This window comes from Peromyscus californicus, unplaced genomic scaffold (genome assembly GCF_007827085.1).
Source record: "Peromyscus californicus insignis strain IS unplaced genomic scaffold, ASM782708v3 Scaffold_18__1_contigs__length_77618521, whole genome shotgun sequence".
Taxonomy (NCBI): Eukaryota; Metazoa; Chordata; class Mammalia; order Rodentia; family Cricetidae; genus Peromyscus; species Peromyscus californicus.
The window spans coordinates 25,765,453-25,790,304 of NW_026294480.1; the positions used below are offsets into that span (position 1 = coordinate 25,765,453).

Genomic DNA, 24,852 nt, shown 5'->3' on the forward strand with positions numbered 1-24,852 from the left:
GTCCTAACCTAGTTCCAACCAGCCCTTTAAAGGGCACCACCCCGGGGTTGGGGATTTAGCTCAGTGGTAGAGCGCAAGGCCCTGGGTTTGATCCTCAGCTCCAAAAAAAAAAGGGGGGGGGCACCACCCCATTCATGAGGACAAAACCCTTAAGCACTAACTTCTTAAATCCACCCCAAGCAAGATTCAGTTTCAAGATTAAGATAGGAATTTGGAAGGGACACCTTGTGACCACAACAAATGTGTCCTTAATACTTAGGAGCTTACGCAAGGCCCCCTCCTCACAACTCTGAACTTGGAAATAAAGCGAACATTTTAACATTAAAATTAAACTGTAAATACCGCATATCTGGTAAGACACACCACCCAACACCCATGGTGAAGAAAAATGCCCACGAAAATATATAGAATCTAAAGCTAGAATCACAGTCATCTAGGGGGTGGGGAGATGGGCTGGAGTGTGATTGTGCCTGTAAGAGATAAAAACCAGTCTTTACTGATGCGACTGTACATGTGGTTTGGAGAAAGTGGGCCGAACAGAAGGGGATGGTTAGTGTGGAGCAGGAAAGAAGCCTGCAGGAGGCAGGAGCCAACTGATGCTTTTCTCCATGGCGTCTCAGAGAGAAGTCTCCACTAGGCAGAACGGTTCCTCCACAAAGTGCAGACTGCAGAAGCTGCCTAAGCCTGGGCCCCTTCTAGGCTCCTGCTCTGAGGTTTGTCTGCTCCACATCCCAGTTCTCAGGGGAAAGCTTGCGCTGATTGGGTCAATGCAAATAGTCTGCCCACTTGGTAATTGTATTTCCAATTGAAAAATCAATGAGTGAGCTTTCTTGCTGGTAACTGTCTACGCAAACAGATAGGGAGCCTTTCCGTGTGCTCAGAGAATTTGTGCTTTTAAGCCTAGGGTTCTGAATGCATGGGTGTGGCAAAGTCACAAGGGGAAGTTACCTAATGGCAGGGCATGGCATGTCCTTGGCCTGTCCTTGGCTTTCTGCAGGGCTGACTTTTAGTTGTGCACATACTTCTACATGCCTCGACAGGATGGTAAGTGAGTGAAAAAAAAAAAAAAGGAAAAGCAAGCCATGTGACTGCTCCTAGGTTTATTATAGATAAAAGGGAGAGCACAGCCAGGGGTAGAAACAGCTGGGAGAGTCCAGAGTGGACATGACCAGACTGAGGTATGCCGTGTGGGGAGAGGGGGAGGGATAGGGGAGAGCAAGGAACCAGGTGCAACCCAAAGGTACAAAAAAAGAAAAAAAAATAGCAGGCAACCAAAATGGTTGGGTTATACGGGGAAGGGCATCCCAGCCCCTGGGCTGGATGAGTTTAGGGCAGGGGGTGGGGCATGCCAGCCAGGAGGGCCCCATAACAGGTAGGGACTGAGGAGTGCAGGGAGACCATGGTGGCTGGCATCCACTTTGACATGTTAAACAGGCACCTCAGCCTCTGGGCCCAGGTCTGAAACCTAGCAGCAGGCTGCATGGTCCAGCCTCCTCACTTTCACCGACCTCTCCGGGTTTATGGGACTTCCCTGTGTAGGATCTTATTGGATGGTTTTCAGACTTGCTCCTCTGTTTATGCGCTCGCCTGCTTCATGGCTTCCCTACCATTCCTCTTACACTCCTGTTAAAGGCCAGGAGAACAAGGGCATTCCCTGGAGGCCACTGAGAGAGCTGGGGCCGGAATATCACACTCCCTCACAGCGTCCCTTCTGAATCCCGAGTTCATAGCTGGAAGGGGTCAGATGAGGACTCGATGTGCACTCACTCCTGTGGACTCTGACTTGCCTTGTCCTTGTCTGAGGCCTTTCCCACAGGAAGGCCTGGGAAAGGGGCGTGCTTCCCAAAGAGCTGTTCCCCCGAAACCTTTCTGCTCCATGATCTCTGGGTTTCCTCTGAGGATTCTCTCTGCACCAGGCCTTCCGGCCTGACCCTGCAGTGAGTAGTCTGGGAAGAGTGGGGTGGGGGTGGGGGAGGTGGGGAGCCAGTTTCCAAAGCACTTAAGCCCATGCCAAGTTGGAGAGTCTGTGGGGCCTCAGTAGAAACAGGATTTCCTGTGGACCAACCCTCAGGCGAGTTCTTCCCCGCTTCTTGCAACCTTCGTCCTTTCTGTGGCTCCAGAGAGCTTTTATTCTGTCGGATATATTTCTTCTTGTCTCCCGAAAGAGCTGGGCCGGAGTTGTAGGCACATGGCTGTAAAACCACCCCTGGGGCTCCCTCCTCCCTCTCTCTTGGCAGATACTCAAAGTCTGATAAAGCAATTTGGCCCATCTCCTCTGGCGTTTAAAGCTTCCATGTGTTGTGGGGATGCTTCCTAGTGAGCCCAGGACCTCCAGTCTGACTAACTCAGCTGCAACGTCCTGGAGGATGCTGCAGCTGGGAAGAAACGTCATTAAACCTCCTCATTTGTCAGGTTAGGAAACTGAGGCTCAAAGCTTTTCAGTGACTTGCCTGGGGACTGCAGTGAGCTAATAGCAGCACGTGTAACTGGCTATGAGAAATATTTGTGCTGTTCGTTAAGGATGAGGTCAGATCCTGCGCAGTTCTGTATGAAGACTTGTAATACCGTAAACAGGTTATACACCCAAGATCTAAGGATAAGAAGTATCTCAAATATGGCTGAGGAGGTGGCTCAGTGGATAAAGGGCTTACTGCACATGTGTGGAGGTCATGGTTCATATCCCTAGAACCCAGGGAATGACGGGTGGGAGTGGCAGCCCACCTATAACTTCCCAGTGCCTGCAAGGCAGACAGTGGATCCCTGGAACAAGACGGCTAGCTAGACTAGCTGTATCAGTGAAGTTCTGGGTTCATTTAAGAGGTCCCAGTGGAGAGATTGAGAAAGACTGTTAACATCAGCCTCTGCCCTACACTTGCACACACACACACACACACACACACACACACACACACACACACACACACATACCATGTGCACATATGCAAACTGGAATTTAAAAAAAAGTCTAAAATAGCCATTTGTTCAGAAGGAATTTGTAAAAGAACTATCCTTTAACGTGAAGATGTCGATACAGTGTGATAAAGGGAACTGATGAATGTGTAGTGTGCACTGACAGTAGGATCTTCAATGGGTTGGTGGCATCAGGCCACACAATGAGGACAGATGGTTTGATGGTCATGCACAGTCATAGTGGCCTCAGGGTTGTCTGGCTGTCAGCACAGAAGCTAGCCAGGTCTGTTGTCCACTCAGCAAAGTCACCGTTTGAAAGTATGGAATTGTCACTGGAGAGCTGTGCATGTGATAGTGTGTATTTCCTCCTTTCCAATCTTCACATTCTTTGAGAACCAGCATATCTGGGCTCTACAAGTATTTATTCCAGAACTGGTCAAAGTCTGGTCTTCCAGGTAAACAGCTTTGGACAAGACTCCAAACTCGTTTTCTGTATTTGAACTCATGACAAATATATTTTAGAGGAAGGTGGGGAATAGTAATCATTCCTAATCTTCATTTTGATCTTCTATTATTTATTTTTATATATATGGATGTTGTACCTGCATGCGTATCTAATGTACCATACCAGTGCAGTACCTGAGGAGGACGGAAGAGGGCATTTTATCCCCTGGGCCTGGAATTTAAACAATTGTGAGCCATTTTGTTGGTGCTGAGAATTGAACCCTGGTCCTCTGGAAGAGCAGTGTGCCAGGTAGTTGTATGTCCACTTGACACAAGCTAGAGTCATTTTGGAAGAGGGACCTTCAACTAAGAAAATTCTCTTACCAGAGTAGCCTATGAGCAAGACTGTGGTACATCATTTTCTCAATCATTGGCATGGGAGGGCCCAGCTCTTTGTGAATGGCACCACCCCATGGTATGAGAAAGCAGACTGAGCAAGTCATGAAGAGCAAGCCAGTAACTAGCACTCCTCCATGGCCTCTGCCTCAGTTCCACCTCCAGGTTCCTGCCTTGAGATCCTGCTCTGACTTCCTTCTGTGAGGGGTTGTGATGTGGAAGTAGAAGCAAAATCAACCTTTTCCTCCCTAGATTGCTTTTTGGTCAACGTGCTCTACCACAGCAATAGAAATCCTAACTAGGACAGGCAGTGAGTACTCTTATCCCAAGGACCCATCTCTCCAACACCCCCGCCCCCCAACTGCTTTCTTATACTCAACCTGGAGAGAAAACATTCATGAGTGTCCCTGAGTTTTCACTCATCCCCACTGTTTTGTTCTTTAGACAGAGCCCACATTTTAGTATCGATGGACTCTCCAACTATGAGAGTCTCAATAACTGCCAGCTGATACTTTTTCATGTTATTTTTTGTATTCGTTGAGGATGATCACACTTAGAAATGGAAGGAACTTGGACCCGTCTTGGGGGGCATTTTTTTTTTGTTCATCTGTAGAGTGGAACACTGGATGAGGTCATCCCTGAGGTACCATCAAGATCCCTACCTTCTATGATTTACATGCGGAGACCGTGCTCATCTCCTGAAGCCCTAGCTAGCATCCATGGTGGAAAGTCTAGCTTCTCAGCATCTTTCCAGGGCCCTCCTTTGCACCTTACATGGCTCATTTTATGGTTGATGTTTATTTTATGATCTCTTTCTCCGATGGGGCCTAGGAGCTCCATCCCTCCACAGCACCCCAGACTGGCAGAGTCAACCCTTGTCCTGTAAGATAAAGACTAAATCCAATTCTTGGTCTCAGGAGCATAGCCCATCACCCTGTCTCCATGAAGCCCTGTAGACTGATAATAGTTGTGCAGTAGCTTGCTTTGCCAAAGCATAAGCAGAGTTGAGGATGCCTTGGTAGTTGCTTTTGTGCAAGTTTCTTAATCCATTATGAGCTTGTTTATAACATCCAAGACCACACGATGGTGTTAACAGACCAGCAGCAGAATTAGAACCCTCCTCTTTTCTTGTCCTGTGCCCACCCAATCAAGGCAGTAACTCAGTAGCTATGAATTGACAGCGAAGCAGAGCTGAAGTTGAAAGATTCAGGATCACAGTCTCGGTCTGGAATGTGAGGGTCACAAGTGAGTGTAAGCCACGTGTTCGTGAAGGATCCTTCTGAAGTATAACGATGTCTGATTAATGAGGGTTGGACAATGTGGAGACCTATGCAGTCTGAAGTCTGAAGGTAGCTTTTGGCTGGGTCTTTTCTTCTCACACAGAAGTGAGTCTCTGACAGGAAATGAGGAGAAGGAACAACATGTAGGCAAATAGCATTCTCTGCCATATTTCTGACTTTTTTGTTTTCTTTGAGATGTGGTCTCTCTATGTAGCCCTGGCTGTCCTAGAACTTATCGTGTAGACCAGGCGGGCTTGAACTCACAGAGATCCAACTGCCTCTGCCTCCTGAATAATGCTGTGTGCCACCATGTTCAGCATTTCTGTCTTAAAAAGTAACAACTTACTTTATGTGTATGGGTATTTTCCCTGCATGTGTGTCTGTGTATCACATGTGTGCCTGGTACCCAAGGAATCCAGAAGAGGGTCAGATTCCCCTAGACCTGTAATTACAGATAGCAATGAGCTACCATGTGGGTGCTGGGACTCGAACCCTGGTCCCCTGCAAGAGCAGTCCATGCTCTTAACCACTGAGTCATCTCTCCAGCCACCAATCACTGTCTTTTGTCACTTAAACATACCTTTTTTTTTTCATGCATGGGATAGATGTCTCATCCCTAAGGAATGGGGACCCAAGCCTCAGTCAGTTACCGTATCCAGATCAGAGCTCCGAATATCTGCTGGTACTTTAACGCTCTCCGTCTATTCTGGGTATGAGTCCCTGGAGTAAGTCTACCAGGTCCACAGATAATCCCAGGGAAGGTACAAAATAATTACCGTCAAACTTCAATTTATGAAAGGGAAGACAGACATCATAAGGGCTCTTGTCTGCAGCGATGAGCAGAACTACCTGAGCAAGCAGAGCAAGAGCTTGCACACTGTGCAGACGGCAGCTCCCTCCTCAGGAAGGTGGTCACATCTGTGGACCGCCACGGCCCTCATCTCCATCAAGAAGTCATTCCTGCTCCTTATCCTTTATGCCCCTTCTTTTCTGGGCATCAGGAGGACACCCTTTCTGGGGACCAAATATCCCCTAGGCTATTTTCTGTTAATGTAAGATGAAGACTTTCAAAACTGCTACATGGGCTGGAAAGATAGCTCAGTGGTTAAGAGCATTGACGCTTTTGTAGAGGACCTGGGTTAAGTTCTCAACACCTACATGGTGGCTTACAACCATCCACATCTCCAATTTTGGGGGATCTGATGACTTCTGAGTGGGTATCAGGCATGCATGTGGTATACATGTACGTATATAAGCAAAGCACTCATACACACAAAGCAAATCTACAACAAATTTAAAGAAAGCTTCAACACTAACTAAACTATCAGTACTCTGTGAATCATCACACACATGTACACACATATACACACACATGTACACACACACACACCACACATACCACACAAACACACCACACACACATATACCCACACAGACACAAACACCACATACACACATACCACACACATACTAGACATACACATGCACATGCACACACCACATACACACACACACACACACACACACACACACACACACACATCTATAGGAATAAAATTATTTCAGGTTGCTATAAAGCAGATTTGAGGTGTTTGAAACATACAATTTCCTCTCAATGTCAGTACATGTCTCTTCTATATGTTTCTGGTCAGTTCTGATAGGCTGCATCCTTCCTTTCTGGCTCAAGATTTATACCCATCTCCCTAACAGGTAGCATCACAACAAGCTGCTTACAGTGTGTGGCTTGGGCAGTTGAAACAGTGACTTCTGATGTGCAATCTCATTTTTTCCAATACACTTAAAACTCTTGGCTAGTAGGGCCCAGCTCACCGCCTTCCAATAAAGCTGGTTTTCATCACACTGTAAGGGTCTATAACATGGACATCTCTGGCAGTTTACACGGCATGCTGAATGTCCAGAATGTCTTCCAAGGCAAAGTGATGTTTCTATCCATTTTTATTACCTCCACGTGGAATTGACATTCTCTAGATTTTGCTACAGAAGACAAAGCAATGATCTAATTTTGTTCCTCCTATTGTCCATAACTCCACGGCTCCTGTCAGCACAGAAATGGCCATCCAGGGCACGGCAGTTGGCAGTTTGTTCAAATATTTCACGTTCTATCCATAAGCTCAGCACCATGCAGTCTGCAGCCTCGAGGCCCTGACACCTGCTTCCTGGGCCCTTGCTTAGTCAGTCCCACGGTTTAGATTCTGCTACTTTCAGCTCTTCTGCTCCTAAGTTCCTGTTCTTGGTTGTTTTTACTCTTTACTCTTCGGGGAGGCCCGCCACCCAGCTCCCCACAGAGCTTATTATTACTTATAAATGCCCGGCCTTAATTTGGCTTATTTCTGGCCAGCTTTCCTTAACTTATATTATCCCTTCTACCTTTTGCCTCTGGGCTTTTTCCTTTTCTTACTTCCATCTATCTTACTTTCACTTTTACTCCTTGGCTGGCTGTGTGGCTGGTCCCTGGGATCCTCTTCTCCTTGTTCTTAACTCCTTTTCTTCTCCCAGATTTCTCCTATTTATTCTCTCTGCCTGCCAGCTCTGCCTATCCTCTCTCTCCTGCCTCACCATTGGCCTTTCAGCTCTTTATTAGAGCAATCAGGTGTTTTAGACAGGCACAGTAACAAAGAGTTAAACCAATGCAGCAGAAAAGAACGCAACACATCTTCGCATCATTAAACAAATGTTCCACAGCATAAACAAATGTAACACACCTTAAAATAATATTCCGTAACAGGTACCAAATTCTGTATCTTTTGCATTTAATCAGACGAATCATTGGGTTTAGGAAAAGCCAGATGAAGGCAACTTAAAAAACCTGGAGCTGTACTTTTCCTGGCATTTCTGCTTCTCTTTCTAAAGGTCTTTGCATCAGCCATGCCCAGTGATTTCTTCTTGTTTTATTGATCAGCTCTATGCTACATAGTTATCCGTACCCACAGACAGAGCTGTGTTTCAGTTGAATACCTTGCTACTCCCATAAAATAAAGGGATGGAGGATGGATATCAGGTGGACAGCCACGGACTCCTGACATGTATTTATTTGTTACAGGGAGCCTGTTGGTGGCTATGGGACAGGATCCCTCAGCAGGCTGGGTGCTGACCTGGGTGAGGAGGGTGGATTATCAGAAGCAGGCAGCGTGCTGATTGAGAAAAAGGAAGGCTAGGACTGTCCCCACCACCACCAGTTCACCACAGCAAATTTATAGAGAGGTTCTGGATACATTTAAGAACACACATGGTCTCCTAAAGTTGAGACCTATATTCACATGCCTCGATGACCATAACTGTATACACAGTAGGGTTCTCTGTGCTAGCACTCTTGATAGTACTACTGACAGGAGAAAGGGACAGTCAACAGCTCTGAGAGAGTCATCTCTGTCCTCAGCTGGTAGTGTGTAGAGTCACAGGCAGTCATGAATCTGGGCAGTCTAGAACTGTTCATCTCCTCCATCTTGTTCCCTTGGTGGACTGTTGAAAAAAAAAATCAACCATTTTTTAGGCCAATCCCAAAGCTGTCTTCTCCAGAGAAACACATTCTAAGCTTCTGAGTGAGAAGATGGGGCCTATCCTTTGCTAACCATGTGATACGGTGTGGCCTGCAGCAGCATCAGTGCCTTCCTGACGGGAGCAAGGTCTTACCCGCTCAGAGTTCAGCACGGTGCCTGGCACATAATAGATCCCCCGGGGAAGGTTAATGGAATGCAATTGCCAACCGGCCTTCTCCATCAAAGAAAGTTCTCACCTCCATTTCCCATAAATATAGACAAATGATCCCTTTCACTCTCCCCTCTGAACTTCATTTTCTCTCAGAGAAAGTCAATAAAAACCATGCCATCTAGGGTGGAAAACATTCCCCAGCCTTCTCGGGAAGTGACCTGACAACCAATGATAACAAATAGGAGACGGTGTCAGTAATAAACGACCTTATTACTCGGTCCCCCAAAAGAGATTTCCAGTACCGTGTACTTTGAGCTTCCAAAGAACTTGAGTGTCAGCTCTTAATTAGTTCCAAATAAATCAAAAGCCTAGCAAATGCCATCTACATAATCACACAGCTATTAAAAAGAAATGTAAGATCAAAGATCATCCATCCGTGTATAAAGACTGAATGTCTTCTTTGGCCAAAGTAAGTGACGCCGTTCCCTGATCCTTACAGGCGTGTTAAAATCGTATGAGTACATCAAACACTTCCAGCCTCCCCGCCTTCACGACTTTCCTTACTTCATTGTGAAAATGAGAACGTTAAGCTGTATTTCTTCCAAGTTCTCTCCATCTCTACAGAGATGCCCTCAAACGCACTTACACTGTCCTGTTTACCCATGTGTGCCCTACCTCTGCTCAGCGCCTATCACATCGTAGACTCAATAATTTAAAAAAAAAAGTTGTAAAGATCCTTTAAATTAAATGTTAATGCCTTGTGATTCAAGGTGTTAGTCACAGTTCAGATGATTCCATATATAAAAATAGACTAAGTGTCATCAGCAAGATGATCTTTAAACGTCTGATTGAGGCAAGCCAAACTCAGGAGTGGAGGCTTTTTTCCCCCTTGGTGTCAGTTCGCATCCATCCATTCATTCAGGAAGTGTTTGCTGAATATCTATTAAGAACCAGGCCTCTAAGCCATTATAAATTCTTTCACTGGATATGCCTGACACAGATGTCAGCATCTTTGATATCTGAATGTTTTATAAAGAATTGTGAAAGGCCAGGAGTGGGCGAACACCTTTAATCCCAGCACTCGGGAGTCAGAGACAGGAGGATCTCTGTAAGTTCTGAGGCCAGCCTGGTCTACAGAGCTAGTTCCAGGACAGCCAGGGTTACACAGAGAAACTCTGTCTCAAAAAACAAAACAAAAACACAAACAAACAAAAAATTAAATTATTGAACTAATCAGGACTTGAACTTGGCACTGAGAATATACTCTCAGTAAGGCAAATGTATTATCACAGAATAGAGGAATTACAGGTAAAAGATGTCAGGGGCTGGGGGTTTAGCACAGTAGGAAGATGAAGGTTTAGGATACACAAGGTATTGGGTTAAGTCCCCTCCCAAAGCCATTCTAGAATAAATGGAAAATAGTATAGAATAAATCTATGATACATCCTTAACAGAACCAACAGAAGTTGCTAGCAGCCAAGTTCACAAAACAAACCATCCCCTAACCCAAACCATGGCTCCTCAGCAAAGCTGGGACAGAGTTTTTCCCTGAAAATTGAGCCTAGCCAGGGCCAGGAGGAGAAGGATCCTACTTTCTTTCTTTTTCTTTTTCTTTTTTTTTTCTTTTTTCTTTTCTGAGACAGGATCTATGTAGTCCTGGCTATCCTAGAACTCCCTCTGTAGACCAGGCTAGCCTTGAACTCAGAGATCTGCCTGCCTCTGCCTCGAGTGCTGGGATTAAAGGCATGGGTCACCCCTGCCCAGTCTGGGTCCTGGAACTAAAGGTATGTACCACCAAGCCCATCTAAATTCCATTTAAAACATAACTAAGGGCCAGCAAGAGGGATTCAAAGGTAAAAGCACTTGTTGCCTGAGCGCGAATGACCTGAGTTCAATCCCCCAAATCCACAATAGGTGAGAACTGACTCCCTAAAGTTGTCCTCTGGCTCACATACTTGCATATCTGTACACATGCACAGAGGCACGCAGGCATGTGTGCACACATGTACCAATACTATACTGGTTGATTGTGTGTGTCAACTTGACACAAGCTAGAGTCATCAGAGAGAAAGGAGCCTCAGCTAAGGAAACGCCTCCTTGAGATCCAGCTGTAAGGCATTTTCTCAATTAGTGATCAATGGGGGAGGGCCCAGCCCATGGTGGGTGGTGCCAACCCTGGGTCCTGGGTTCTATAAGAAAGCAAACTGAGCAAGCCAGTAAGCAGTACCCCTCCATAGCCTCTGCGTTAGCTCCTGCTTCCGGGATCCTGTCCCGTTTGAGTTCCTGTCCCAAGTTCCTACAGTGGTGAACATCAATATGGAAGTGTAAGCCAAATAAACCCTTTCCTCTCCAACTTGCTTTTGGTGTTTCATCACAGCAATAGAAACCCTAAGACAAAGATTAATACTAACAAACAAAATAAATTGTAAATTTCAGCTCCTTAGGCCAAGTGTAGTGGTCCACATCTGTAATCCTAGTCCACATCTATAATCCTAGCACTTAGGAGGCAGCAGCAGGAAGCTAGCCACTTTGAGACCAGCCTGAGCTACCTTGACCCCCGCCTCAAAGAAAAAAAGCACAAAAAAGAACACAATACGAAACAAAAACCATAAAGGTTGGAGATACAGCTTGAAGATATAGGTTTACCCTCGGACCTGGGCACAATTCCCCCATACCCAAATAAGGAAGACTACTTGAAAGGTTTATGTGAGGGTCTCAGTAAAAAAAACCTGCTAAGATAACCGCTCCATTATCAGGGAGAAGGTTCTCTTGTTTGTTTCTGTTTTGTTTTTTCAAACAGGATTTCTCTGTGTAGCAGCCATGGCTGTCCTGGAACTCATGTTGTAGAGCAGGCTGACCTCAAACTCACAGAGATCGACCTGCTTTAAAAATCTCTTCCGTCTCTGCTGAGATTAAAGGCGTGTGCCACCACACCCAGCAGGGAGAAGGTTGCTATTTGTGAATAGGAGAAAGAATATCCAGAGGCACCAGGAAGAGTTCAGAGCAGAGGAAAGGAGAAACGGACTGGACATGGCCAGGGCTAGGGAAGCGGGAGAGTGGGGGAGAACAGTGGAGACAGTGAGATGGCAGAGGTAGAGGACAGAGCACAGCAAGAGAGAGCAAGAGACTAGCAGAAGGTAGAACGCGTGGGGTGGACGAATCAAGAGGATTATAAGGAGGACAAGTCTCTGCGGGAGGGAAGGACCAGGATGCTGGTGTGGACTTTGAAATGTGTGACAGGTCCTTGTGATACTGAGGGAGCCTGGAGGCCAGCATGGACTTTGATATTCTGATAGCCGCCACAGGTATGTGTCAACGAATAGCCCAAGGAAAGACTCCTTTGGGGGATGAAAATCCAGTTCCTCACAAGTTCCTGAGGAATGCTGGCTGGCTTTTATCTAACTGCTAGAACTCCTTCTGTGGTCTAGCTTGAGCTCATCTCTGGATATATGGACAGCCTGAGACCAGAGAGAGAGAGAGAGAGAGAGAGAGAGAGAGAGAGAGAGAGAGCAAAACTTTCAGTAAGAATAGTCAATGAGTTTAATTGTTCTCTTTTCAACTCAGAAGTTGTTAGTGTTTGGAGATGACAAAAAAAGATTGGTTCATCTTGGGTCATTTTTCCATTTATATCTGTTCAATTTGGGCCATGGGGTTGCGGTCGAAGGACTATGTGACTCCTAGAAGATTACTCTTTCACCCTGAGGTGTGGTGAGGGAGTGGAAGCAGTTGTCAGGGGAGGAAAGGTTATTGCAAAAGTGGAGACACAGTCAAAAATGCTCTTCTTTTCTTTCTTTCTTTCTTTCTTTCTTTCTTTCTTTCTTTCTTTCTTTCTTTCTTTCTTTTCCTTCCTTCCTTCCTTCCTTCCTTCTTCCTTCCTTTCTTTTTTTTTTTGTTTTTGTTTTAGAGAGGGTCACCATTTAGACCAGATGTGGCCTTGAACTCATAGAGAACTTGCCTCTGTCTCCTGAGTGCTGAGGTTAAAGGTGTGCTCCAGCTAAGGATAGTTAATCTTATTCTCAGGTGTCCGTGGACTATGCAATCTTTTAACTCCATTCCTATCATTGAGAATTCTTCAGCCATCCCTCGGGTTCCTTTTCCCCTGAACATTCATTTTCCTGTGATTTTCTGTAACAAGAGAAGCAAAGGCATTCACAGCCACTTGGCAATTATTTGAGATGACTCAGAGCAGAAGTTAGACAGTTTTGCAATACAACTTAAGAATCCCTCTTCCCTGCTGGGTGTAGTGGTGCACGCCTTTAATCACAGCACTCGGGAGTCAGAGGCAGAGGCAGGTGGATCTCTGTGAGTTAGAGGCTAGCCTGGTCTACAGAGTGAGATCTCTGTTACACAGAGGAACCCTATTACACAGAGAAACAAAAACGAAAACAAAAGAATCCCTCTTCCCGAACTCTGAAATCTGAATTGGTCTAGAATCTGAAACGTTTTCAGTACTTACTGGATGCACAAGTGGGAAAGTCTATGCCACAAAGTCTTCATGTTAAAATTGTTTGCAATATTATACGAAGCTAATATCATATGTAGAAAGCCTATGGCAACCATAAATCAGTTTTGTGTTGGGACATAGCTCCCACCCCAAATATTATGGATATGTAAATATTTCAAAATCTAAACTCATCTGAAATCAGAGACACCCTGCCCTTAAGCATTTCTTGTGGGCTACTCCGTCCGTACTGCGTAGCTATACTAAGTGTGGGTCCCACCATGTCCAGTGAAACTACAGTGTGTAAAATGCTGATGGTGAAAAGATAGAGACCAGGAATCATCAATTATAAACACAAGTCCTGTCACCCTTCATGGCTGATATTTGCAAGCTTGAAACACTTACTCTTCTGAGGTCGGTTATCCCATCAGGGAACAGACTTCGTGAACACAGAGGCCGTATTGGGACAGCCCAATCCATTTTTATCTGTTATATATAGGTCTCCAATTAGATTCCCATCTCAAGCAAATAGCCATGATAATTTAAATTAATTTTGAGTAGCTTGAAGCTGACAGCCCTAGCATTGAAATAAATGCTTTTGTTACGGAGGTAATTTATTTACATGGTGCTAGGAGCTGCCTCCTCTCTTAGATCCCCTTTCCACTAAATCATGCCATCTCAAAAGAGGTGGCATACTTAGGAAGGGATGAAAAGTGATCCAGAACCATCCTTAGCCTTTCATGGGGTCTTTTCATGCAGCCTCCTGGTTGGAGGTATGTTTGATGGCATATTGATGGGACAAGTGGCATTTCCCTTCCCTTCTGATCAAGGACATTTTCCTGGAGAAGGAAGGGCAGAGACGTGTGTGTGTGTGTGTGTGTGTGTGTGTGTGTGTGTGTGTGTGTGTGTGGTGTGTGTGTGTGTTCAATCTATGTGCTCAACATTGGGGAGCTACATTGGGGACAAGCATGGAGAAGGGAAGTATTTGGTTCCTAAAACATCCCTGCATCTGACAAATATTCGTGGGCCTTCCTAGAAAGACTGGCTGTTGTAACTCCAAGTTTTTGTTTTTCCTCTTCGTATCCCCCAGGTGTGAATGAGCCAGGCAAGAGCTGCTGAAGAAACAGCTGATTTCCATGTCATTTGCATGAACCCTGCTGTGAAATGAGCCAAGCCCGGACTGGTCGGATATTTCCTCCTCTCCCTTGCTGAGCACTCCAGAGCCATTGTTCCTGGGTCGTTGAATTGTGTCCTGTCCTCCTCTTGCCAAGGCACACATCCATCCCAGTCTCAGAGGAGGCATCCCCAAGCTCATCGGCCGGCCTGAACATGAACATGGGCAAAGCTGACGATTGTGAGCGCGCCCAAGGGACATGGGTCCCCACGGGATCCAGTCTCCAGAAGCAGGACCTCTCATGATGCTGGTGTCTGGGAGTGAGCACCATGCCCATCACCCAGGACAATGCCGTACTGCACCTGCCCCTCCTGTACGAGTGGCTGCAGAACAGCCTGCGGGAGGGTGGGGACAGTCCCGAGCAGCGGCTCTGCCAGGCGGCCATCCAGAAGCTGCAGGAGTACATCCAACTGAACTTGGCTGTGGATGAGAGTACAGTCCCACCTGATCACAGTCCTCCAGAGATGGAGATCTGCACAGTGTACCTCACCAAGCAGTTGGGGGACACTGAAACCGTGGGGCTCAGTTTTGGGAACATCCCTGTTTTCGGCGACTACGGTGAAAAGCGTCGAGGGGGTAAGAAGAGGAAAACCCACCAGGGTCCAGTGCTGGACGTGGGCTGCATCTGGGTGACGGAGCTGAGGAAGAACAGCCCAGCAGGGAAGAGTGGCAAAGTGCGGCTGCGGGACGAGATCCTGTCCCTGAACGGACAGCTGATGGTTGGAGTTGACGTCAGTGGGGCCAGGTAAGCAGGAGGATGACCAGCCAGCGTGTGGCCCACTTCCATCTTTTACTTTTTTAACTTTTTATTTGGGGCTATAGTGTTATGGGTCCCCTGGCAAGAGGCCAGTGGCTTTTATCTCCTACAGGAAAACACATTGAGTCCTAGGGTCCTATTGCCTCATAACATCCTCGCAGTTACAGCAGATGGCAAGGAGATTGATTTCTCAGAGTTTGCTTCCTAGAAATACCATTTATTAAGTAGCGTCTACTGGAGTGGACATTTGTCAGTCGGTAGCTCACTGAATACCTGGTTGGTTTGTTTTATTATTGTTTTCTTGTTTGGTCTATTCATTACGAGTACCTAGACTCAAAGCATTTCCTTTTCCCCAAAATTTGAGGTAAAAAGAAAATAAACACTATGTGAAACTATGATATAAGAAGCATCCCATTGAGCTAGACTATATCATTCAGCCCAGCATCTCACTGTCAATCAGAAACCCAAGGTAGTGGTCCTGGATGTGTTTTATCTGCTCATCACGTCATCTACAACAGGCACAAGACTCCCATAGACTCAAAGCGCAGACACCCATCCTGACATAGTTGTATGTTCTACCTATACCTCCACCACCCACTGCCACCACCACCACCCCCACTGCCACCACCACCCACTGCCACCACCACCACCCACTGCCACCACCACCACCACCACCACCACCACCACCACCACCACCACCACCACCCACTACCACCACCACCCGCCCAACACTGTAGGAAGTCAAGACAGGACAGTTACACTGTTTCCCTGGTGAATCAGCTTCCCAGAAGGTTCAGGTTCAGAGATAGGCTAGATGGACTCAGAGCACTCCAAACAGCTGTCGTGGTTACGGTTTACCCCAATGGAAAGATAAAGACTGACATCAGCCGTGGTGAAAACTGCAGGGTGGAGTCTGGGAGCAACCCCATGCCAAGTTGCCTCCTAGTATCAGTGTTCATGGTGTTCAGAGGTCCCAACATGGAGTATTGTCACTAGGAAAGCTCACATGAGGCTCAGTGTCCAGGGGTTTTATGGGGGTTGGTCATGTGGTCCTGACCTTAGTCACCTCGTCTCTAGTCCCTCCAGTGGTAAATGAATACCATGTGGTCCAGAGTTCCCACATAAGCCACATGGTTAGTATAAGCTATGTGGCATGGCCAAGTGCCCCCAGATGCAAGGAGGTATTCTCCTTGCACAGGATATTTCAAGGGCTTACGTGTTGCCTCCCAGGGCTGGTCAGAAGCCAATCTTTTCCTTGGCATGTATGTGGGTTGAATGCCTCAGACCTTCTAAGTTCACACTCTGCTGTGCACCTGGAGTCCTGGACACCCATTACCTCATAACAACCCAGATGTTAACAGCGGAAGACAAGGAGACTGGCTTGATATTTTCAAGGCTCCCTTCCTGGCCCTTTTTGAAGAATTGAAAGATGTGCTTATTGAGCAGTATCTTCCAGAGTGGGTGTCTGCCAGCCCGTACCTCATTTAGTACCTCATCACATGTCTATATGAGAAGCTTAACCTCTACCACACTTAGATTGCCCAAGATTACCCAAGTAAGAGGCAGAACTGGGATTTGAACCCAGATAAGTCTAGCTCCACAATTTGTGCTCCTAACCACAGTGTTATAGCTGTAGTCTTATAGTTGGATGCATAATTTCATGGATGGTTTATGGCTGCACACAATACCTCCTTAGTATAACCACAAACACCAGGGGAAAAGTAAACAAACCAACAAGTCCTCCTCCTATTCAAACCAACAGGGAAACAAGCCTTTTGCCTCATCTTCTAAGGATTTATACAGACTAGACTGGTTTACATTATTATAATGAAATAACTTAAGGGAGGCTACTTATGAATGAATGAATTTACTCATTTCATAGTCCTGGAAGTTTAAGATCAGGAAGCCCTGTAGGTCCTAGGCTCCAGTGAAGGACTAATGGTGGACAGTGTTACCATAGGAACATGTTTGTCAATAGACAAGAAGCCAGAAAGCAACAGAGGTCCCACCTCCCCTTACATGACACGCTCCCAACTGATCTAAGGACTTCTCATTTGGCCTCACCCCTTACTCCATAGCACCTGCCGATATTGCCACACTGAGGACCAAGCTTTCAACATATAAGCCCTTGGGAGACAGACCACACCCAAGCCATAACAGAATTCCTTTGGCCAATTTATGTGCTACTGCAACTTGGAGACCAGAAGCAAGATTCAGGCTCTGGGTACAGTTATTTCTCAGAATCTGAGAAGGGTTGTTTCCAGGATCCTCAGTGAATACCAAAGTCCAAGAATACTCAAGGCTTTCATATAAATGATATAATATTTGCCTCTAAAGTATGCACATCCTTCTGTATATTATCTCTAGATTATTTACAATAACTAATACAATGTAAATAGCTGTTAGCTGTTATACTGTGTTTTTTATGAAATAGTAACAAGGAGAATGCTCAGTAAAAACACAAAGTGTTTTTCCTGTTAGTACTCCAGTCCATAGTCCCTTTCCTCTTCAGATGCAGAGCCTGTGTATATGGAAAGCTATCGCTGGGATTTTTGAAGAGGTTTTGAGTGTTTTCAAGATGTTCTTTTTTTCTCACTCACTATAACTGACAATTTCTATTTTGCTATGTGGGGATTTGTCCTGAGAAATGTTGAGTAGGAATTAGTGTTCTGCCAAGACCTCCATGTACCTCTTCAGATTCTGACAGCCTCTTCACTCCTAGGTCTGTAAGCAAAATGTTTTGAGGGCCAGTATACCAACTTCATATCTGTCTGCTAACAATATGAATCATATCTAGTAAAAGAAACTTCTTGGGCCATCTGGTCTACCTGTCTTGAGTTTGCTTGTGAATTCCAAATTGTTTTATGGGTGGTATAGGCTGAATTCCCTGATTCCCCTGATTCTTATGTTGAAGTCCTAGTCTCCAGTGCCTCAGAATACAAGCTTGTTCAGAAGTAAGAGAACTGCATATGTAGTTAAGATGAGGTCATACTGAAGTGGCGGTGGCTAATGTAATGTGATTGTTGTCCTTATCCAAAGCTAATTGGGACACAGACATACAGGGAAAATGGCATGTCAAGATGAGTTAAGCTGTCACATGCCAAAGAACTGCCAGAAGCTAAGAGAGGACTGAAACAGGTTTTGTCTGCAGCACCAGGGGAAGCTGGGTGTGCTAACCCCTTGATCTTGTACCTCTAGTCTCTGGAACTGTGAGATTTTACGTTTCCGTTTCTTAAGCCGGTCAGTTTGTGGTACTTAGTTACACCAGTGTTGGGGAACTAACTTTGACTCTCAGCCTAGTTTGTAAAACTTTAAAGCACTGTGTGTGTTTTAGAGGAGGACACTTTAAAAGTTTCGTGTGTTATGTGTGGGAGGGACAGGTGCAAAATGTGAAAGATGAGGTCATGGTTGCTTATTTCAAAATTACACGCCTAGCCATGGGTGGGTTTGGCAGCCGCCTTGTATGGAACCACACATCCAGTATGGAACCCAGGCGTAAAGGAGCCTCCTTCATGGCTGGTACTGTTGTGGTCACAGTTTGCCTCTAGCTACCCCCAAGAAGTTTTTGAGGGGTGACAGCTTCTTCTTGCTGTGAATTTCAGAGGATATCCTGGAAGAGTGGGGAATATCAGTCACGTGTGATATCACATCCCCCTTCCCACCCCCAGACAGCTGGTAACACATGGGAGAGCCTCTGTTTATAAGATCCATGGTCACCGTGCTGGGAAAGACAGGATTTTCTGAAATGTTCCATTTACTTCTGTTTGGTGCAGGAAGAAATGGGAAAGGTTTTTAGATTAGTTCCTACACAGAATATTTTGTAACCCTTGTCATTCCCTCCACTAGCTCTCTATAAGTTGGTTTACAGATCTGGTTTGATCTGTTCCTGGGGGACAGATTATTCCAAATTGGTAACAAAACATGGAATTAAGATGGAACTCACATACCCAAACAAAAACAGACTTTTCTGAAAAGTAAAAGGGCCCACATTTTCGCTTTTACAATGTATTTTTTTTTTCAGAAGGTAAACTTCGGAGATTTTTATAGGTTAATAAATGTGAATAGAGCCCAGTGCAGAGGACACAGGCTTTCTAGGGAGTTGCTCTGGCTCCCGGAGGCCTGTGACTGTAGGCAAGTTCCCTTGGCCCCAAAGGCTGACTCTGTTTTCCTAATAAGAGCTGCCTGGTGGGTGAGAGAATATGATTTATCAACACAATGACTACAGAGCTGGCACAGCACTGTACTCACTTCATAGAACCTTCTAGCACCCCACCCATTCAGCCTCAGGGAACCTGAACCCGCAACACACGCCAGAACAGAGTAAAGGCCTTTGAGTTTGAAAGAGTCTCAGACTCTGCCACAGTTCCTCAGTTACAGGAGACTATGACAGTGACATCACAGTTGCCCCCTTTATCCACGGACAGTCCCTAACCCTGGACTGATGAGCTATTTGCTATACATATTCAAAGGTTAGTATGCATTAAGTGTAGGAAGAGGTTAGTCACCATAAGTAACATTAAAATAAGACCATCATAACAAACTACTGTAGTAAGTTATGTGAATGTGCCTTCACTCTCAAAATATCTTACTGTGTTTTTTTTTTTTTGGGGGGGGGGGTTCTGTGTAGCTTTGCACCTTTCTTGGAACTCACTTAGTAGCCCAGGCTGGCCTTGAACTCACAGAGATCCGCTTGGCTCTGCCTCCCGAGTGCTGAGATTAAAGGCGTGCGCCACCACCACCCAGCTTGTGTGCTATATTTTTTTGAGCTTTGGACCACAAATAACTGAAGCCATGAGTAAGCAGTGGGCTCTTGTACTGTGTGTAATGGCAATGGACTGGGTGCTGGCCCCTTAATTTGAAGGGACACCGACACATGCAGGCTCATGGTCTTCCAGTCCCACCGCCAGATAGTGCCTGTGTGTTCCTGGAGTGTGAGGAGTCTGTATGGTCCCCCTGGGCAAATGTGGCCCTGGCACACTTAGGGTGACTGACCGCATGGCACAGGAGCGTGCCATGCAATACAGACAGCTGAATGTCAGCCCTCCCAGAAACAGCCTTCAGTCCCCTCTGCCTCGAAATGGTGTGTAAAAATAAATTTAGGGTTGGTACAAGCTTAGACTCTGGTTACCCATGGCAACCTTGAGTTCTGTCTGGATTAAAGCAGATTTAGGCAGAGTGTCAAGAGGCTACGAGAAGGTGTTACTTGGAGAAACGTCTACAGGTGGTGATGTAGTAGGAGACAGAGAGGGGAAGCATCTCCAATTATAGCTTTATAATATGGTCCCTGGGGCCACTTAGCACAGGGTCTTGTCTCCCTGCATATATGCCCAGAGGGACCCAGTGCTCCACGTAAGACTATGTATATATATATAGTAAGAGGTAGTCACCTTGATGACCTAGAGATATTAACGAAAGGTTAAATTATACTCGGCACACTCCTTAAGAAGCCAGAGAAGCGTGTGACACACTTTAGAAAGATTTCCATTGCGGAATGTTAAAAGGAAAACAAGTTTCAGCATTTAAAATTCGATTATCTGGAAAATTTGCCACATGAAATAGCCCATTCCCCCAAGGATTCCGGGTGAAGAAAGCAGTCCATGACCCACGTCGGTGGCCTACTCCGTTCCCATTCTTCTCAGGCTGATTTCTTCTCATGCACGTTCATTTCATGACTTGGTTTCCGGATGCTCTCTCGAGTTTATTCAAGTCCTGCTTCCTCGAACCACAGAAGAAACTGAGGCTCGGAGAAGTGCTTTCCTGAGACCACGTCTCTTCACAGGGGTCAAGTTTCTGTCCTTTGATTTGGATTCTAGAACTTTTTTCTTCAACCGTGTAAATAATAACACAGCATTAGTGTAGTTCTCTATGGTTTATGATCCAAACAAATAGAAAATTAAGTTTTTCGACGTGTTTAATAAACGAGTGAAAATTGCATCTCGAGCCTCCCATCTCATTAGAGTGTAGCTTGTGGCAACTTCATGACGAGGCTCACCGAGACTGTTGGGGTGGAACACCAGGCTTGTCTTCTCTCCCTCAGCTCCCAACTGCCATCCTGTCACGGCAGTGATGAATCTGAGAGCCATTGTCTGCCATCTTGTGGTTGAAATCAAGCACTGTAAGAGAAAGTGCTGGGGGTTGTCCGTCCAAGGAGCTGAGTGGGTTTCACAGCTGTGCTGCTGAGGTGACAGTTACAGCAGTCAGAGGTCTCTGTGGAGTCGTACCACCTGAACCCCGCTGAACCATCAGAATGTGAACGGGACACGGTGCTCTCCCAAGATTGACTCCTGGCCCTCAGGTTCCCACGGCAAATGAGACACTGAGTCATGTGACCCACCCTGCTGGGCTCCTCAAGGCTGATGAGGAGGGTTTCCAGCACTACACTGGCTAACAGGGCGAGTTCTTAGAGATACCAGGCAGTGTTGGGACACCCTCATCCACAGCCATTTATTGAGGGGAGTCTTAGGGTCCACTTTTTTGTTTTTTGAGACAGGCCCATGCTGACCACAAACTCCCTATGTAGCAGAAGCTGACCTTTAACTTCAGATACCCTTGCCTCTGCCTCCTCAGCGCTGAAACCACAGGCATATCCGCCACTCCTGCTTTATGTGGTGCTGGGGGCTGGACCTAGGGTTTCATGCCTGCTACATCCCCAGCACTGGATCCACTTGCTTTTATGAAGGAAGAGATGCCATGAAAGTGGGGGGACTTTCATGATACAGCACCCCATCCAGACCTGCTTTCCTTCATCCCAACCACCTGCTTCCCTGGTACCTGAGTGGGAACTGAATGCCCGCGGTGCAGCCACAGACTCCCGCCCAGGAAGATGGAAATTCCTATGTCCCACTTGTCAACTGCTAGTCTTCTAGGAACGTCTGTCATTAGGAAGCATAAGGAGAGAAGCATCTGGCATTACTGAAGAGTTACTAGTCTGACTTTATACCCTCTCTCTGTGGGCATTTCAGAGCCAAAAGCAGGACCATCATCTTCTGCCTCGTCTTTCATATTTGGGTATTGAACAGGTTTGAGCACTTATAATCTTTCACTTTTTGGTACTGAATGTCCCCCAAATGAGTGTCATTTTCCCTAGAGAGTCTCTGAAATCCAAGCTTTGGTACCAGGATCACTTCCTGCCCTTCTTAGAGACTTCTGAAGGGGAGGCAAGGCACTGCACAGCCTTGCTCACAGAATTAGAAAAGCCAAGGCTCCCGTCTTGCCACAATCACTTTGGGTAGCTTCACAAGGGGCAACGAAACCTGATGTTTTAAGGACTCAGCTGTGTACAGTTTAAAAGAAGACTAGCCAGGTGTGGTGCCACGCACTTTTAATCCCAGTATTTAGAAGGCAGAGGCAGGTGGATCTCTGAGTTTGAGGCCAGCCTGGTCTACAGAAGGGGTTCCAGGACACTCAGAGTTACACTTGTTTCAACAAAACAAGACAAAAACAACAATTGAGGCTGTAACCCAGTGGTAGCTCACTTGTCTGACATGCTTAAGACCCTGGCTTCAAATCCCTACCCCTGTAAAAACAAATAAATAAAAAAATACATTTAAAATCGTTACATGGATTTCCCAATACGATTCTTCTTTGAATATGATCTTCCTCCAAAGAGTTTGACTATGTGAGTTTGACTTATATTACTTAAATATTTGGGAGACCATGACTACTGGTAAGTTTTTGGGTGGCCCAACCTAACAGTGTTGAAATGTCCAGAGTAACTTAATGTGGGGGCTTAGGGTTCTCCAAGATTCAGAGGGATAGATACACAGGCCTGCACTGATAGTCTAATCTTCCATCTTCCCAAACAAACAAACAGACAGACAAAAAGGATGATCTCTCATTTACATTGTCTCCTGAACTTAAATTTAGTTGTTTTGGTTTGGTTTTTTCGAAGCACTTTAGCTGGAAGCAGAGGGATAACTAGAATGCGCCCAGCTGGCCTGAAAGAAATCGAATATCCAAGTGAATAGCCAGGAACGGGACTTAAGTCCTACAAATGTGAATAGCTGAATTCTGCCAACAAAGGTGATGTTGGGGGTCCTGAGCTGTAGATGATGTGGTTGGCAGCCGCAGCCAACATCTCATGCCAGCCTTATGCCTTGCTGAGCAGAGCCTGGCTACCTTGCAACTTGATCTTCCCCGTAAGAACCATAGGAAGGACTGGAGAGATGACTCAGCAGTTAAGAGCTTGGGCTCCTCTCCCGAAGAACCCAAGTTCAACTCCTAGCACTTATATAGAGACTCACAACCACCTGTAACTCCAGTCCCAGGGGGTCCAGCACCCTCTTCTGGCCTCTGAGGGTACAAGCATGCATGCAGACAAAACATCCGTATGCAGTATATATTGAAAACATGGATGGTGGGTATTTCCCCAAAGCCTCTGCAGGTATAGCATTTGTTACACAGTAAGAGAAAAGTGCTACGAGGGACACGTGCAGGTCAGTAGCAATCCCCCTCCAGTCCCTACTCACCGCTGTCCACACAGGAATCACGCCTCCCTCATGATTACATCTCCCTGGGAATGAGATCTGTTCTGGTCTTTCCCTGCAGCTGTGCGCCGCCGTCCCTCCTGCTGTAAGGGCTGCTCAGGGGGAAAAGGTAGTTAATGCTGACAGCCCAGCATCAGCACCAGAAGCTTTGGTTTAGACCTTGGCTCAACCTTGCTAAGCTTTGGATCCCACTTTTAAATGGAAATAGAGCTTTGGGGAAAGCACTGAACACACAGTCATTGTTGTCAGTGGTTCCTTCTGAAGATCAAGCTGATTGCAGGAGGGCTGTGGGGGGTTCAATGAGGTAATGCGCAGGGGTCTCATGGAGAGTGGTGTGTGAGGCCCTCTAGAACAGTAGGTCATGGGTAATAGAAAAGCATTCTTGTAAGCACTTGTCCTTCCTGCATACAGTTCCTAGTATTCTAATTGGTTTTGTACCTCAGGACTCTTGTCCTTTCTTCCTCCACCCCTTACCCTATTCCAACCTCCACCTATTGGCCATACCCTCCCCGGGGTAGATAACCTCCGTCCTTCCTGGAGACTTGTTTAGCATCCAGATTTGTCTCCCGGGAGTTTGGAGTTAAGCCAGTGAGGCCAGGCTTCTCAGTGGTATAAACAGACTGAAAGGTCTCATGGAAGATGCCTGGAATCAGGTCCCAGAAGCAGCTGGAGTGAATCACGCACCAGTCACCGAAGGATAGATGTGCAAGGAAAGCCAACTCCTTTAGAGGGACACATGATGAGCAAACAGGGCTGAGAGAGTTCCCAGGAAGACACGCGCAGAGGGCAGTTCCCACCATGCCCCGCTGGACTCTGTCCCATGACATTTCTGTGTCCTCATAAAGGATGTTTTGCAAACAGATAAGCCCCTGTCAGAGACTGCTGTGGAGCCAAAGCTGGTTCCCATCCACCCGAGGACACCATGCCCAAGCGCTGATTCCACATAAACACAGAAGAAAATTAAATTGCCTTTTCTTTGGCTTTTTTCCAGAATCTGTCAGCACAGTTAAATTCCCAGTGGCCTCTGGAGGGCACTATTTAATTAAGTTTATTTCGTGGTAGTGTGCAGGGCACCAACCAAGTGTGGTAAGAAACTCGGGTTTGTCCTGATGCTGCCTACCATTTGGTGAGACCCTGCAATACCATGTGCTAGCCAGTGGTTGAGGCTCTATGGCTTTTGTCCCTTAAACAACGGCCGTCCCTCTGCCGTCTGGCACTTGTAGATTGCTTTCTAGAACAAGATTGCTCGTGTTTCTACAGGCGTGTTTTAAACAGGTGCCAAACAACACAAAGCT

General features: G+C 46.2%; 1 protein-coding gene across 5 annotated transcripts in view; it reads left to right on the plus strand.

Moving 5' to 3' along the window:
• The window catches only part of Pdzd2 (PDZ domain containing 2), a 375,253-nt gene that overhangs the window by 135,572 nt on the left and 214,829 nt on the right, over positions 1-24,852 (plus strand). For all 5 annotated transcript variants that reach the window (XM_052743096.1, XM_052743092.1, XM_052743095.1 and 2 more), the window contains exon 2: positions 14,231-15,059. In XM_052743096.1, coding sequence (XP_052599056.1) covers positions 14,584-15,059 — 476 coding nt within the window. In that variant the 5' untranslated portion in view covers positions 14,231-14,583. The remainder of the gene's footprint in view (positions 1-14,230; positions 15,060-24,852) is intronic.